This window comes from Manacus candei, unplaced genomic scaffold (genome assembly GCF_025592945.1).
Source record: "Manacus candei isolate 608988 ecotype Guabito, Panama unplaced genomic scaffold, ASM2559294v1 h1tg000063l, whole genome shotgun sequence".
Lineage (NCBI taxonomy): Eukaryota > Metazoa > Chordata > Aves > Passeriformes > Pipridae > Manacus > Manacus candei.
In genome coordinates, this window is record NW_026138111.1 from 1289787 (window position 1) to 1307268 (window position 17482).

Here is a 17482-nt window from a genome sequence, read left to right on the forward strand (position 1 = left end):
ATGACAGATTTCCCTGACAGTTAACCAGTTATCAGTTTAAGATAAGCTGATGCTTACATGCATGTAAAAAAAATAACCTTAATTATAAAATTTACACAAAACCAGGAAGCTACAGAAATAAATGAACTACACAGACTAAGTTATTTCACTGTTTTACTGAGTTACCACCTACTAAAATCTAGGCTTCTTGGATTTACAGATTAATTTTTCAGACCTTCCTCAACCTATAGTGGAACAAGCAAGGTGCAAATGTGAAATAAGTCAACACACAAGTAAACTTATATATGCTTAATTCCACTGCTCCATGCATCAAGAACAGAATGGTGAACACTGGCTTTCTCTTTGTCTTCCATAGAAGACACTTTTGATTTATTTCCACCATGTAAATCACTGCCCACTACTATGGTTCCAGCTTCTAGCCTTAAGAGAAAAAGAGGGATGAGTCTTTGAATTCTTGAATGTTCTTCTCTGGTTGAATTTAGTTTGGTTACTTTACAGCAGTTGCTCTCCTGAAACATTCTCTAGAGGTCTGTTAGACATTGCTCCCCTCTGTAGGAAATTTGCTATGACTTGCAGAAGGATGAGATCAGTACATAATTGGGTACATTCTGCAAAACTTTAGACACACAAACTGTGAAAAGTTGTTCTGTCACTGAGAGCTGTGGGTATTGATCAGAGAGGAAGCTTCTTTCAGAGCTTGCTGCATATCACTGACTTGCAGTTTTAAGGGAATCATCATGATGGGCTGGTCTGTAGAATGCCATACTGGTCTCCACACACACACCTGAGATACACATCTTGTTCTCAGGAGCACCTGGTTCAGGGAGCCAAGCACTACCATAAAAGCACACACAGAAAAAGCAAAGAAGGGATAATTAAATCCAGAGGTACACTCACCTTGAGGAAGCTGCATAACTCCAGTGCTTACACCTGAGATAATGTCTCCTAATAAGTATTCCTTCACTGGGTAACGAGGAAGCCATTTTAAAATTGGTAAGAAACTGTAAAGATGAGACTTGGCTTTCTTAGAAGTACAACTGAAAATACAAAGCAGAAAGAAAGTTAGACACTAGCAGGAGACAAACAGGTTGAAAAAAATTGTCTTTCACCCTTAGCAGGAAAACAGCTTCATTAAAGGCAGGCTCAGGCTCCTGATGACATTTATTTCTGGACAAGCTTAAGCACAAACAACTATGCCTTCAGTTAATTTAACACTTAATCACATGTTGGTGCCGTTCACAAACTTTATGGAACTGGAGAAGAGAATGACAGTCTTGAGAGGCTGCAGGTCAGTGGGAAGTGAAACTGTTCCAGCCCATGCACAACTGAACAGACACACAACACTTTTTGCTGAGATCATTCCTAGTAAAAATCCCCCAAGGATAACTTGCTTTCTGATAGTGGCTTTCACTCATCAGAGTACTTTGCAGCGCTTTCTCCCACTTACTATTTGTGTGCTTTATACTTGTTTGATTATAACATTTTATATCATTATGCTTTAAAAAACCTGAATCTATTAATTTAACTAGTACTTGTTACTATCACTGCTAGCACTGACAGGTTGCCTTTAAGGCAATTTGAGAACATAACCCTTCTTCATCCAGAAAGGAAAGGCACTGAAGCTGTGGCTCTTAGCAGAGTTAGCAACCTTTTGAAACCCTGACTCGGGACAAATGAATAAAGCCAGGAAACAAATATCTGTATCCAGTACTGCCATGCATCATACTTACTGTGATAAGTTTAACCTTGGGTAAAAACATAACACTGAATCGTATAAATGCTTTTCTGTGTCGGGGAATTGCAAGAGACTTGCAGGGATTTGTTAGCATTTCTAAATTCTCATGGGACTAAATTGCGTAGTGAAGAAGCTTGTTGCTACAAGTGAGAGAGGAACTAGAGTCATCCACACTTCCCCATGTTTAAGCAACTGTATCACAAGAAGTCATGGGTCAGGAGCATTTTGATCCACATATTTTTTATTCAGGACAGATAAGTTTGAGCAACAAATTGAATAAACTCTGCAAATGAAGCATGGATAAACATAAAGCTAATGAGAACTTAACTAGAGTAAGTTTCACTATTCTCTGGTACCACGGAGCAAGAGAAATACAATTAAAGACATTTCATGTCTAACCAAATGATACTTAAGACTCCAAGGCAGTTAATTGAAAGCTACAGAATGCCTTTAGTAAGACCTTATTAGACTTATAATTTAGATTTCTACACAACTGTCATACTTCAACATTCTTCTGTGAAAGGATCATGTGAAGCACAAATTTGGCTGTATTTCCATGTAAAAAGGACAGATATTTCTCTGGGTCTCATGAATTCATGTCATGTGATTTGACCAATACTTCACATTCCTATGAGGCATATTTTCCCTTTGCACTTTGATGAAGTCAATTCAACTACTGTATCCAACATTTTCTAATACAGTTATGCATTAACATTAAAAACACATATACAACTCCCTCACAGTTTTGCTGAATAATCAAAGAATTAGTGTTTTTATCTTTTAGTTTTCTTTGAAGAGATTATCAGCTATGTGCATGCATCAATTAAGAATTAGAGTATTTCTAACCAATAAAATAAAAGATAAGACAAAACCCTACCGACAAGAATGTGCAATCTTCTGCTTTAAAGTCTGAGGTGTTCTTTGTCGCCTGTGCAGCTGTCCTTGCAAGAGCTCTTGGTTATATATTGGTCTCTCTACACAATACCTCTGAGTTTGTTCAGGACATGCTTCATGTTCTTGAGCATGTTCCATAGCTGATCTCACACAGCAGGAGTCAAGGAAGAACAGTTCCACAGTCTTCACTGAAAAACCTGACTGAAGACAAAATTTAAGTTTCATTGCTTTTTTAACATCAGATTTGGCATTTCCTTTCAAATAATGTATTTTGACAAGCTAGAGACAAGAACTGTGACTACAGTCTAACTGAATAGTCTGTAACATCAGTAAGAAAATAAACCACGTGCAGTCTTTAGTATATGGAAGCCATTAATTTGTGCTTCTCTTGGGTAAAGAAAGTTTTGCATTAATTGCTCTGTAAATAATAGCTGAAACAAAGTTGGAAGTTTCTATTCATGCTTACCTGGATTTTCCCTCAGTTTTTGAAGAATACGTCACTGTTGGAGGGACATTATTGCTGAGTTACTTCCTGCTTACTCACACACTGGCATATCCATCTCCAAAAGGCAGAACTCAGATTTTAACACTCAGAAACCTACTTCTTTCTTCCAGATAGTTCAGTTGCTTCCTGCATTCATTCACCTGTTTTTTCCTCAGTTTCAGAGGCTTCTTTTTCCAGAGAGCATCTCAAGGATGCACAATTCACTACTTCCGAACAATTATTATTTCAATGGATGTGCCACTTACTGCTGTTCTCAATCTGCACCCATGAAAACAGGAATCAGTAGACGTGCACAATTTTAAAACTAGCCAGAAGGTTTGTAAAGACCTATTGGTCTGTCTGATTCAGTGCCATCAACATCTTAACATATTTAGGAGACACGCTGCTAATTCCTTTGCCCCGTGTTGGCTGCTTCTAGAAATACTGGGCAAGAAACATAACTCCAAATTATGAGCAAAATGACAGGGCTGCTGTATCGTTAAGCAGAGATGCTTGGCTAGTGCTGCATTTGATGACAGAACGTGAGTACAACGGGAAACAGAGCCATAATCATGAACAAGGCCCTTGGGCTCAAGTCCAGCAAGTCACTTAAGCATGTGTTTGCCTTCAACCAAGGGCGTTCACCCAGGGGTGTTCAGTTTTTAGCTGTACATCAATACTTTCCTAGGAAAAGGTTACCATGCAGAAATTAAACAAATTGCTATCTAAACACTCAGACAAAGGTAACCATGATTGGTCCAATGTTCTGATTCAGCAAGTCTGAGCAGCAACAAAATATCGATATTGCTATCTAAGCCTTCAGACTGATGAAGCTGCTGGAATTTTCCACTCTTGCTGGTCTCTATCTCCTAGGACAGACACAGCCTAGCATCTCTTAATTTTCCATTATTATTTAAGCAACATTTTCCCTATATTGTCAGTCATAAAAGGATATTTTTACTAAAATTATAATTTTTTTTATTTACACCACAGTCTTTATTGTGTGAAACATCTAAAACTTGTTTTAGATATTGTAAGAACAATATCATATCAAGTACCCCTTTGTACTCCTGAGGCTTCTTTTATGTCTTTCCACAGTTTCAGTTCATCAAGAAGCCTGAATGACGTTTTGTGAATTACAGAATCACAGAATATACTAAAGTGGAAGGGACCTACAGGGATCAAGTCCATCTCTTAGCCCTACACAGGACCATCCCCAAGAATCACACCATGTGCCTGAGGGGATTGTCCAAACATTTCTTGAACTCAGGCTTGGTGCTGTGACCACTTCCATGAGGAGCCTGTTCCGGCACCCAACCACCCTCTGAGTGAAGAATCTTTTTCTAATATCCAACCTAAACCTCCCCTGACACAACTTCAGGCCATTCCCTTGTGTTCTGCCACTAGTCACCAGAGAGAAGAGATCAGCGTCTGCCCCTCTTCTTCTCCTCAGGAGGAAGCTGTAGATTGTTTTCTTGTGTTAGCAAATTGTAACTTTTAGAATTACAACTTTTTTTTCTTCCTACCTGCAGACTTAGATCCAGTCAACAGTAGAATAGGATTGTTTTACCAGCAATTTCCATCTGAACTGCCCTCTGGCTTTTTTCTCACCTCCATATTATAACATTTTCATATTTACAGCAATGCTGTTCACACCAAGATGTACGTGCGACCACTAACATACACAGCACTTTTCTTCCATGTCAGTGTCTACCTACCCACAAACAGCACTTCCTACTTCCCATCTTGCCCAGTCACAGACAGTGTGCTATCCATGAATCCCAGTGTATTAGCTTCTGCCCAGTGACGCTGACACTTTAACCACTTTCGTGCCTGCTGGAAGAGCAGCACATTGGGGTGGGCCACAGTCAACCCAGGAACCTTCTGAGGTGCAGTGATGTGCTTCCTGCCATGGGTGATGGAGGACCTGACACGGAGATATGCTCTGCTGGGCATGATACTTATAAGCAGGGAAGAACTAGTCAGGAATGTGAAGTCTGGGAGCAGCCTTGTCTGCAGTGACCATGAGATGGTGGAGTTCAGAATCCTGAGAGAAACAACACATGCAGCAGGCTTATAATCCCAGACTTCAAGAGAGCCTGTTCAGGGACCTGCTTTAGAAGAATCCCATTGGATATGGTCCTGAAGAGAAGGTTCCTGGAGGACTGGCTCATTTTCAAGGCTCAAGAATGGACCATCCCAAGTAACATGAATTCAAGCAAGAATGGTAGGAAGCCTATGCAGATGAACATGCTAAGCTGTAAGTAATACAATAAAGATTAAAGTCTTTAATATTATCCATCTCTTTTGCAAAAGCACACACTGAGCAAAGATTGAGATGTTTGTGTTTACAACAGATGATACACACTGTCCACAGAGTAGCAAAATGGCAGCATTTCATGACTGGTTGAAGTATCTCTCCAAGTGTTTGCTTTAAGACAAAATGCCTACAGAGATATCCAAGGCTCAGAAACTCAGCCTTGCCCTTCACTCCCAGAATGCTTGAGGAAGAGCAAAAGAAGGTACTGTCATTTTCACGAAGACAAAGCTTACCACTGTGATTTCTGAAAACTCACAGACCTTTATCCGAAGGAAAGAGGCAATGGCGGATAGAGCAATACTGCTCTCGAACGACCTTTAAACTTCATGGTTAGAATAAAGTTAAAAAACTGTAAGAAAGACTGCCATTACTCTTATCAGCCAGATAAGAATTGAGCTGAAGTAGTTAAAAGCTGTATGCAAAAGACTTATGAGTTGGCAATTCTTTATCTGACTGATAAAGGCCTGTCATGTCTTTACTGCTATTATCAAATTGAAGGTGTTAGAGAAAAAAAAAAAAGGTGAAGCAAACATGAATTTATAACACTCTCACTAATAATTTAGTACTTTCTCTTCCCAATCTTAGCTGATAAAGGAGGGCTGTCAAGCCATCTGCACTGATTCTTGCAGAGGACAATAATTTTTGATCCAATTCACATGAATCAGAGTGCAGTCATAAAATTAATAGGGATGATGAATTCGCTGCTGTTCCTTAGATTCAAAATGCAACTGTGGGGATAAAAAAAAAAAAAAAAAAGAAGCTGAATGCAACTGAACTGCCTAATGTAACAGAGGAGAGTCAGTGGCAGATCTTGTCTTGCCTGTTTTAAAAGAGCAGAAAACTTTTCTTCTGCTAGCTAAGCACAGAGTTGCTTTAAGTAATGGAAAAGCACAGATGGACAGTACTAGTACTGTGTTATAGTGTGTCCTGGGCCAGGAAATTCCACATTTGATCATGAGCTGCAAAGTCTATGAAGTATTTTGTATCTTTAAGCCTACAAATACAGGTAGGAAATACTGCCACTCTATGCAAAATATGTTCTGCCAAATGTACACTGAAAAGCAGAGTTATTGCAAGGTCTGTTCCAACTGTCTGAAGAGGCGAGACACAAACCCAGGTGATTTTAGGAACCACATGTTCGCTCATTTCTTTCTTTCCTCTCTGCCCTCATTCCCCAGTGCCCTATGCCCTTCCACTTTTCCCTTTGAGTCATATGTACAAAGTTTTGTTTTTTAAAAGAAGCACAAAGGTGTAAAATGACTGGGTGAGGTCATAAGGAATGTGTTCTTCTAGTTTTCTTGGACTGTGCTTATCATCCTCGTTCCTCCTCCGCTACTCCCACTAAAGCCACTAACGACTGGATTGTCTAGACCTGAAGCTTTCATGTAAAACTTCTCAAATTTAGAAATAACTTGTGAAACAAACAGAATTTTCCTTGTGTAAATCCTAATCTAAGAAATGAACTCCAGTAGTGAAATTTTGGGGAAAATAAAAAGAAATAAAAAAACCCAAGACCTTAAATTTCTATGCAGCTTTTAAACAGGTAAAATTTCCACTCTTCCCAGAAAGGTGACATGGCTACATAAACTGTGTTGGGTTGTATGATAAAAGCTTCTCTGCACACCCACAGAGTTACTCAGAGGAACAACAGCAGAATGGAGAGTCGATAATACCCTGCTGGGCTACTGCCAGGTCCACCACATGAGCCATCAGCCTATCAAAAGCTCACCTTCACCAGTCCAGAGCAGCACATGAGGGTCAGCTCTGGGACCACGGCAATCCCTGCCTGCTCAGGGTGTGAAAGCACATGCCTATCTGTAAGAGTAAGAGCACGGGGTGGGGGCAGCTCTTGGGACCTGGAAGTCCTGACCAGTCCCGTGTGCGCACATGTGATGGTTCGTACCAACAACCGGAGTGGGGCTACAGCCTTGAGGGCTCACATGTCCAGCTGCCAGCACTGGGGAGAATGGATGAAGTAGCTACTGGGCAGACTGGGTGTCTGAGCCTAGGTGCTGGAGGGATCTCCCCTGTGTGTGTATCTCTACATAGGTACATATACTCTTACTATTGGATCTCGATCCTGCTTAGCCAGAGAGGGGAGGGGGACAAGGAAGGTGTTGCCTGTCTCATCTGCATGACTTGCCATGTCTAAATGTAAATATGTTGTGTACATTTGTTCTGTGTGTGTGTGTTTATGGGCAATACATCTTCAGCCTTAAGCCTGGCTGGATCTGGGGATATGGAGCAGCAGCCTCACTTTCCTCAGGCTGTTGGATTCAGTATGATATATTTTCCTCTAATAAACTGATCATATCCACTGAAAAGAGCACAATAATAACATGTGAGGTGTCTCTCAAAATGTTAACAAATCAGACATATATATTTCTAAATATAAAAAAAAGATTATGTAACTGATAAGGGATAATTTATATTTCATGTTCCTTGCTAAAAAATACCTTAGCCTCCAAAGATTTACTCCATGGACTAATGAATTCATTAGTATCTAAATGGTATCTCTTATCAACCAGCAATCTTATGTTTGTTTTCAACAAGAGAATGTTTTAGAAACCTATTAGGATGATTGAGCTGTTTAATCAATTCCACATGACAAACACCTGGAGCACTTTGAGCAGCAGAACACTGGTCTCCTTTCCTCTGAGATATAGATAAGAGATGGCTTCTGTTTCCAGTGCAAACACATTGACAACCATGAGAACCCATGTCAGTATGATCATTCCTACTCCTGCTTTTTGTGACTTCAACGACCTTGGGTCTGAACTGCCATCCTCATTCCCCTTGTCAAAAGCAGTTGCTACTGACAGCGAATCAGATAAGTTAATCAGAACAGTATCATGGGTGATGACCCCTTTGCTGTGCCTAAACAGACTGATAAGAATGTTCACCACCCCAGAGACAGGTAATCATTAGCCAGTTTCATTTTTCCAGAGATAATCCACTGCCAAAAACTTTGTTGGAACAGTCTTCAGCACAAAGCTCCAGTTGATCACAGGAGAGAACATAAACCAAGATAATGCATACATATCACATTCAGCCAGAATAATTTCTATACTTCATGTTATCTCAGTGCACCAATGCTCTCTAGCAGCTGGTTCAACTTTTGAGGCAAAGTGGAACACGCAGACATGAAACAAGTATCTGTGCAGAAAGGAGAAGTCACATGATTCTGTGACACCACTCCCTTCTGCAGAAAAGGCACCAACAGAGTTCTCCCCATGTGTCTGCTTCATGAACCCTGTTTACACACATCACTAGCCTCTCAAGTGCTGCATCAAGCTAAAAATAAACAACAAAAAAAATAGAAGGTTGTTATTTATAACCAAAATTATTTCAGTCATCATGTTTACACTGCAAACCTCAAGTCAGAGAGGAAGCTGAAGGATAGTAAAACACAGTGTGGTCACAGGAGAAAATGACTGGGTTGAGAAGAGGGAAGAAGAGGGGGTTTAGTATGGGATTGTAAATTTATATTCCAGTTTCACTGCTGAAAAACTTAACTAATGTAAGGTTTTGAAAAGTCTCCAAGGATCCTCTAGAAGGCTCTCTTCTTAACACTTTCTGAAAGGATCTGTCCCTCTGCAGAACAGGCTACAGCCATTGCCACGCCTGAAGAAATTCCTGAAAAACTGCTGTTTCTGAAAGGAAACAAAACTTCAGCGTAGGGAAGCCACTCCCTGGGAAAGTAGTAGCACCATTTATCAGAGCTGCAACTCTCTTCCTAATAGTTTTGAGAGAAAAGTTCAACTTCCCTGTCCATGTTAGGATCTGCATTTGGATTCTTGGGAGTTACTTTATAACACGTTTTCTGTGTATATCTTTAGTGGACTAGGTATCAAACCAAATCCTACATGAGCAGGATGTGACTTAGGACAGATCCTGTCCCCATTTATGCAACCGTTGCTTGGTTAAGATAATATTATCCAAGTGATAGTGTTCTCCTGTCTCCTATGTACTTAAGAGTGCTGCTTCATGGTCTGAAGGTGAATGCCAGACAGTGGGAATAACCTTCCTCAACCTCTTGATGCCAAGGTTACATACAAAGGTCATGAGTACACAACAAACACAGGCCAACACTGCTTTTCCTTGAAATATTGTAAATTTTAAATTTCATTTAAAATGAACATGTAGAGAAGTTTCTCTAACAAGTATTTCACAGCAACCCCCTGCTTTATTTGGAGCTCATCTTATGGCTTTGTATTTCTTCTGTGGCTGATGACAGAGCTCACATTTTAATATGAGACAGCCCCATGGCTATTCTTAACTGCACAAGGAAAAAGTCCAACCCTTATACAGCTGAAGAGTTCTCCAACTGACTCTTCAAGTGTGTTTGGCAGAACCCTAACTGAATGGTTTCCTGCAAGAGCTAACACTGAAACAAGGTGTCATGATGAAGGAACGGGGAGAGCAACAAGGGTATCTGGGCTGAGGATCATCAAATGAAATGAAGAAAGGTTCATTGAGTAATTTTCTTATGACTTCTTCTTGCAAGAACCTTCCTTTCTCAGGAACACATATGTAAAAGAACCAAATGTCATCAGAAAGCAGAGAAATAGAAAAATCAGACTCACTACATCTGCAGTTAGTTAAATGCTCAGGTCACCTGTTCAGCTATACGGACATAAATGAAGCACCATCAATAGCACTGCAATGTCACAGTGAAAAAAAAGGTCTTAAGTTTTTTTTTTTTAAACGTGAAACTGGCAGAGAAACAAATCCAGACACATATAATACAGACCTGAAAACAAGAAAAAAAGTATAGTGCAAAATTTCAAAATGAAAAATGCAATGGACCAGAGACAGAAGGTAAAGAAATAGTAAACCTGAAAGAAATAGGGACGGCTTAGAAAACAATGTTATGTCAAAACTACAAAGTTATGGCAGGATCCTGGTAAAGCAGGAGATGCCTAGTTAGATGCCAACATGCTAAAGTGGTAAATTAACTCAGGTCTAGCTTTCTCTGTGAAAGCCCTTGAATGATGTTATGCCATGAAGTTACAACAGCAGTAGCAAAACTTCTGTATTCAGAGAAGATATTACAGATGCCTGCATCGATGAAAGATCTGTAGCTTTGCTGCCGATGTAACTCTTCAGATACGCCCAAGGTTAGCAGAGCTCTGGGAGAACAGGAATAGGCAGCTCCACTGGGCACCTCTGAGTAGCAGCCCAAGTTTTCTCCTAGATGGTATATGGAGTTCTGAATTCTGCTCCATGAAAAGCAGGTGTCTCAAGTCGAAATTTTGTTAATGCCTACTCAGCTCAATCCTTAATTGAGCTTAATTGATCTGGCCCTACTAGACTGAACTCCAACAAGGACGTTTTAAACAAACACTGCAATCTTTTATTTGCATTGAACAATTCTGTCTGTGCTTTAGAATCATAGAATGACTTGATTTGGAAGGGACCTTAAAGATTATCCAGTTCTAACCCCTCTGTCACGGGCAAGGAGATCTTCCACTAGACCAGGTTGCACAAAGCCCCATCTAACCTCGGATGAGAGGTTAGTTATGAGAGTATTTTTGAGGAGTTCTCAAAAGTACCAGCCCTGCCTCAGAACCTGATTTCCATAAAATAAATGAAAATGTGCAATTTGACCTCTAGCCCAGTCTATGTGTCAGAATCTCAGGTTTTCAATTAATAGATTATAATCTATTAATTAGCTAAAAAAAACCCCAGTAACTCTCAGCAACACAAGAACACAAACACCACCGGACATACAAAATGGTATGCAACAGCCAAAGCAGAGCAGTAAAACTCAATCCACCACTTGTGCAAAACTGGGAAGTTTTCAGTGAAGGCCAGAGAAAAAGATTCCACCCAGGCAGTAAAAATACAGATTCACTGTAAAAAAACTTCCAAGAAGGCAATCACACTATTGTTTGTCACATGGGAGGTCTTCCACAAAATAATAGAAATAGTTAATGCAAGTCTTTTGAGAACAGTATTCCAAGCTTCTGCATAGGCTAGTGATTCATGTGTACTCTTACAACTATAAATAAAATCTAAATCCTATAAAGGCAACTGACTACAAAACTCATTCAACTGCCAGCACAAACTTACAGCCATATCTTCAGAACCATGGAAATACCTGATATTGTCTCTTTGTCTACAGGTTTCTCACTACCTGGGCACATGGAAAATAACTACAAGATCTGCACTTCACTGCTGCTTATACTCCTGAGCAGCAAAAAGCTACAGATAACTAATTATAAAATAACAGCAATGGCACATCTTGTAGCCATATTAGAAAAACAATCGAGAAGGACTATCTGGAGATAGGATCTAGCAGGACAACATTCTGCTGGCTGACAGATCTAGGGAAAGAAACTCATCAGAATAAGGCAGGTGTTTAATTCATTAAACTTAACTGGGAACTCAATAGGCTAATTAGAACTCAAGGGTTTTAGCTTCAGCACGGTCGTCTTCTGCTAAAAGCTGCAAATCTACCAAATGATCCAGACAGAAAAACACATCACTCAGAAAATGAGTTCTTATGGAAAAATTCTATCAGTGATAAAATAGAAAAAAAATAGCAGTCAGCAGTTCATCAGATACAGACCAAGAGAGGCAGCAGAGCTCAAAGGACTCTGTGCTTCTCTGGGCAATTCACTGGCTGCACAGAAGCCTTGGTCACATTTACACAGGCTACAGTTACAGCCCAAATAAATAGTAGTTTAAGACAATAATGGTCTGCCTATACTACAATAATAGAGCCGATAAACACATGTTCAGTTGTTTATCAAGTTGATAGCAAAAGAACAACTGTACTGCAGCCATGTGCTAGACCTGTGCCTCAGTACTGCATGATTTTAGCATCACATTAAATAATAACCAACTGTCCATGTGGTTTTGGAATATTTAAGTTCTAAAAGCATCGCATTCTGGTGGCCAGACTACTATACCTATGAAAAACTGATTCGAACAACAGTAATGGACTAGAAATTACAAACAAAAGGCAAGACTCAGTGGCTGTTTAGTGCTTCAAGTTTTAAGAGCTGATGGCTGAACCCAATAGAGCATTTCAGTAAGCACTCAGCTTAGAAAACAGGGCTCAGTTTGTGGCAGAGGCTAAAAATGTCACCATTTTCTAGGCCTCTCACCTGGTTCATGTTCAGTCATCTTCACTTTTTTTAATTATATCAGCCTTTAAAAAAACTGTTACCCTGCCCAGAGTTTCTACAGTATAAATTAAAAGCCATATCAGCCCCATACAGATTACTCAAACAGAGAAAATACAGTTTAGTGATCAGAATCCAGGCATGGAAGTAGCAGCAGGTTTTTTTTCTTACTGGACTAAGAGCTTTCCTTCAGTGAAATCTAATTCCAGATATAACCCAATATTGCCCCAACTCCCCCCACAAATATACTTTTAAATGTCATGAAGCTTTCAGCACGAGACTGCTGAATTAAATATCCTCAAGCCTGTAGAAGGAGGTAAATGCTATTGCAAATGAATATGCTTTATCAGCTACCAACAGCAGCTTTGCATGTGTGAAACTCCATCTCTCCCTATACCTTTTCCACATCCTATTTCAGAGATGTTTCACAAATACAGTGCAAGACAACTGATAAAATACTTCACTTTGGAAATACTGCTAAATGCAGAACTGGAATGTCTATTGTGTCTTAGGAAGGCTTAGCACTGCCATAAACCAAGTATTTTGAAGTGTGATTACTACCCCTTGAGGAAGGTAAGAGCTGATCCCCACAGGGTTAATTCAGTGCAAGTCACCTGCATGTGCTTGCTTCAGAAACTGTACAGTAATTACCTTAGTTTTTCTATTTCTACAGTGGTTAGTAAAGCACCATCTTACTTACGAAAATTCTGTAATATAAATCAAGACACCTGTTAACCCAAAATACCTTTTACTGCACATTTAGTAAAAGACATTTTAAATGTCTGTTTGCAGATTTTAGTCTTCCTTTGTGAAACCTTCAGGCAAAAAAATTCCAGTGCTGTCAGTCATCCACATCCAATGCTGTACAATTGTGTTACTGAAATAGATGTGAAAAATTATGAATGTATATTCTGCTCAATCATGAGCAGAAATAATTGCAGTAATCTAATGTTTTTTCCTTTTCCTTACTACTGGACTACCTCCAGCTGCCTGGCTTATCTGAAATTTCAACGCATCCTGAGAACAGCTTTCAACCATATTTCAATGTTCAGACAATTCAAAGTTTTGCAATAGCAGCATGGGCATGAACACAGCAAATTTTAAGCCTACTTACTTTTCTGGCTGGTTTTTCCTAGTTGCCTTCACTGATCCCTTGTAAGGAGTTCAAAATGTTCCCACAGTTCGCGAACCAGAACTTGAAAAACACTGACATAGGGAAAGGCAAAATCTTGTTCTGTGACTGAAAACTGGAGGCGCAGGAGGCGGGCCGGGGGTGGGGGGAGTGCGATGGAGGGAATAGTTCAATCGAGGTTTGGGAAAGGTTCTGAAGATCTTTGGGTTGAAGCTGGTGCAATAAAGTGCAAAGCAGTTATTTCTTGTTATTACAAGACTTCTCGGGAGAGTCGTCGCTCCGACCCAAAGCGGCAGCCCGCAGCGCGAAGCCGGAGGGTCGCGGCCACCCCACAAGGAAATGACTGATCTCTCAACCTCCCCCTGGTTTCCTCTTTGGTGCTCCGCGTGTTCTGCAGTTACAGCGGCGTGGGTGCTGCCCGGGAGCCCCCGCGCTGAGGGGGCGCGGATCGGCCCGGGCTGCCCCGGCGCCCCTGACACCGCTCCCGGCGCCCCCAACACCGCTCCTGCCGCCTTTGACACCGCTCCCGGCGCCCCCAGCACCGCTCCCGGCGCCCCCAGCACCGCTCCCGGCGCCCCCAGCACCGCTCCCGGCGCCCCCAGCACCGCTCCCGGCGCCCCCAGCACCGCTCCCGGCGCCCCCAGCACCGCTCCCGGCGCCCCCAGCACCGCTCCCGCCGCCCCCGACACCGCTCCCGCCGCCCCCGACACCGCTCCCGCCGCCCCCGACACCGCTCCCGCCGCCCCCGACACCGCTCCCGCCAGCCGCGGGGCTCCGGCGGCTCCCGGGGCCGGCTGGGGTGAGGGGGCGAAAGGAGCGGGGACAAGACCCCCAGGCCACCCCCACCCCGAGGTGACCGAGCTGGAGCCGCAAGCACTGGGACAGCCCGACGCTCCTCACGGTCCCTCAGCAGAGACCCGCTGAGGGGGAGACGGATCCGCTCACAGGGGAGTGAGCCTCGCTCAGGGGGAGTGGGATCCCCTCAGGAGGGACCCCTCCACCACCGTCCCCGCACGCCGCGCTCCGCTCACCTCCCGGCGCCTCCTCCCTCCAGCCCAGCTCCTCCAGCTGCCGCTCGGCTCCAAGGTGAGGATCCCAGGGGTGCGGGCGGGCATCGGCCTCCGCCTCCTCCCGCCCCGCGGCCGCGGGCACACCTGGGACTCGTAGTCCCCCCTGCAGCCCCCGCCAGGCGCGTCCCCGCCGCGGCCTACGAGTCCCAGGGTGCCGCGGGGCCGTGCGCGCTCCCGGCGGCGCGGCCTGCGCGGGCGCTGCTCCGCCCGCTCCCCCCGCTCCCCCGGTGTTATCGGCGGTGTCATCCCCGGGCCCTCTTTGGGGCATGGAGTCGTAGAATCAAAGTTGGAAGAGACCTTTATGATCATCAAGTCCACCCAGCACCACCTCTGTAACCAGTAAACCACTAATCCGTGTCACCCAGCACGAGATCCAGACAGCTCTTGAACACCTCCAGGGATGGTGACTCCACCACATCTCTGGGCAGCCTATTCCAATGCCTGCCTACCTTACAGTGACAATTTTTTTTCTAATACCTAATCTGAATCTCCCCTCTCTCAGCTTAAGGCCGTTTCCTTTGGTCCTCCCACTGCAGGCATAGTGGAAGAGACCAGCCCCCACTTTACCACAACCTCCTTTTGGGGAGTTGTAGGTTCCCCCTGAGCCTCCTGGAGATTAAACAACCCCAGCTCTCTCAGCTGCTCTCCATAACAGATGTTCCTAAACCTTTCATGAGCCTTGTTGCCCTTTGCTGGACACGCTCCAGCACCTCAATGTCCTTTTTAAAATGAGGGGCCCTGAACCAAACACAACACTTGATGTGTTGCAGCCTTACCAGTGCTGAGTACAGGGGAATGATGGATGATCACTGCCCGCTCCTGCTGGCCACACTATTATTGATACAGGCCAAGGTGCAAATGGCCTCCTTGGTCACCTAGATGCCCTGCTGGCTCATGTCCAGCCACTGTCAAACAGCATCCCCAAGTCCCTTTCCAGCAAACAGCTCTTGAGCCACTCCTCTCCCAGCCTGTAGTGTTGCATGGGGTTGCTGAGACTCAAGTGCAGGACCTGGCCCTTTGCCTTACTGAACCTCAGATAGGTGCAGACATGCATGAAATATATAGTATAAATATAATTTGTTTGTGATTTTAGTATAAAAGTACACCTGGGGAGCACGGGGTGGGCTCTGGCTGTCAGTGAGCAATGTGCAGGACATGACTTGTTTGGTTTTGTGTGGGTGTGGTGCTGAGGTGCACTGTGGTGCTTGTTGCATTTTAAACAGGGGGTTTGTTTATCCAAAATAGGCTGAAACAGAAAGGCATTTTAATGAACAATTTCAGAGTGATATGTTATAAAATCCTGCATACATCAGACATCACATGGAATGATATTGGATGCTATTGTTGTACAGAACTGGGTAAGTGGAGATCCTTTGGGGAAAACATCTTTTTTGATTCATAGTTATTTATCCACAATCTATTTTTTTCTGAACTTGGACATCTGTAGCTTGTGTTAGAATGCAGGTGTAATCAACTTATGAAGGTGTGGCCTCACCGCTGAGGTACAGAAATTCTGAAATGCTTTATTGCCAGTAAAACATATATTGCAGTAACATACCACCAACAGACCTGTTTATACACCCTGCACAAAAAGGAGGGAGAGGAGAAAGCCTGAAACAAACATGGGAATAGCAGATTTCCTGCTGGAAAAATCCATGGAGGTGTAAATAATTTTGAATGCTCCAGTAATCCACACTGAGGATTATGTTGCACTAATTGTGTCAATGGTTGCATTTAAACACAGGCTGGTTTTATTTTCTTGTGTGCATTTTAGCATGATGCACTTGAAGGTTCATAGTTCTTTTTATTGCTTCTTTCCAGCATTGTGTAAAATAGTAAAAGATGCTGCGGTTCTTCAGCTGTGAGAGAAGGGCAGGGATTAATATGGTGCTGAACTCAGTAGCAACAAGTCGAAAAGAGGATTTTTGGTCAAAACAAGAAAAGGGAGGGAAAGTTAATACAGAATAAACGATGTGGACAATTGAAGTGACTAAAAACACTCCTGTGGAGGATAATTGTGGAATGTTAAAGGCCCATGCACGCCACTGGAGCTGTGTGATGACAGAGGGCTCAGTGTGAGCTTTGAGGGCTCATTTGGCTCACAGGGAATGGAGCAGCAGGAGCCACTGCTCTCTAGCAGTGTAAGGAAAGCTGTGAGGTGCTGCCAAAGGCCAGATCCAGTGCTCAGGGCTGCTTAGAGCTCCAGTGTTGGGCTGTTTAGTTCTCACCTTCCCCCAACAGCCACTGACAGTGACTGTGGGCAGGGGAGATGGCTGAGGGGCTGGGGAGCGCGGAGACTTCTGATGTTCCTGATTGTGTCATTGGTGTACACATCCCTTATGGAACATCCCAAATTAGTAAACTGGGTCAGATTGGCTCCATCAACTGGGTCACTCATTGTGTCCTAACTACATTCATACTTCTTCTAAGAATGAGACAACTTCCTAAGGCAGAAAAAAACCTGTATATATTTGACCGTGGAGTCTTACACAGGTCCTAGGACAGGCAAACCAGTTGAATTAGTAAAGTTGTGGTGAACATCTCCATATGAAGTGAAACATGTTTGGATTTACAGGGATTTGCCCACTGATTTCAGTGGCAGTAGGCTTGGTTCTCAAAGTGCTGGTGTTAATTAGTTACTACCCACATCCCGTACAGGCACATTAGTCATGTCAAGCTTTGTTATTGTCCATAATAACACAATTATTCTAGCA

The 17482-nt window shown here is 42.8% G+C and overlaps 1 protein-coding gene across 11 annotated transcripts in view; it reads right to left on the reverse strand.

The window, feature by feature from the left end:
- The window catches only part of SLC26A5 (solute carrier family 26 member 5), a 33324-nt gene extending 18477 nt beyond the window's left edge, over window positions 1–14847 (reverse strand). For 5 of the 11 annotated variants that reach the window (XR_007907383.1, XR_007907385.1, XR_007907384.1 and 2 more), the window contains exons 1-3: window positions 14730–14836; window positions 2613–2830; window positions 898–1037 (exon numbers count right to left, since the gene is read on the reverse strand). Coding sequence is in view for 8 of the 11 variants with exons in the window: in XM_051805071.1 (XP_051661031.1) it covers window positions 898–1037; window positions 2613–2830; window positions 14730–14813 (442 nt within the window). In the remaining 3 variants the exon portion in view is untranslated. Of the gene's footprint in view, window positions 1–897; window positions 1038–2612; window positions 2831–3095; window positions 3393–13680; window positions 14188–14729 lie in introns of those variants that run through there. The other 6 variants (XM_051805074.1, XM_051805073.1, XM_051805077.1 and 3 more) reach the window with 6 other exon arrangements.
- Window positions 14848–17482: the final 2635 nt, after the last annotated feature.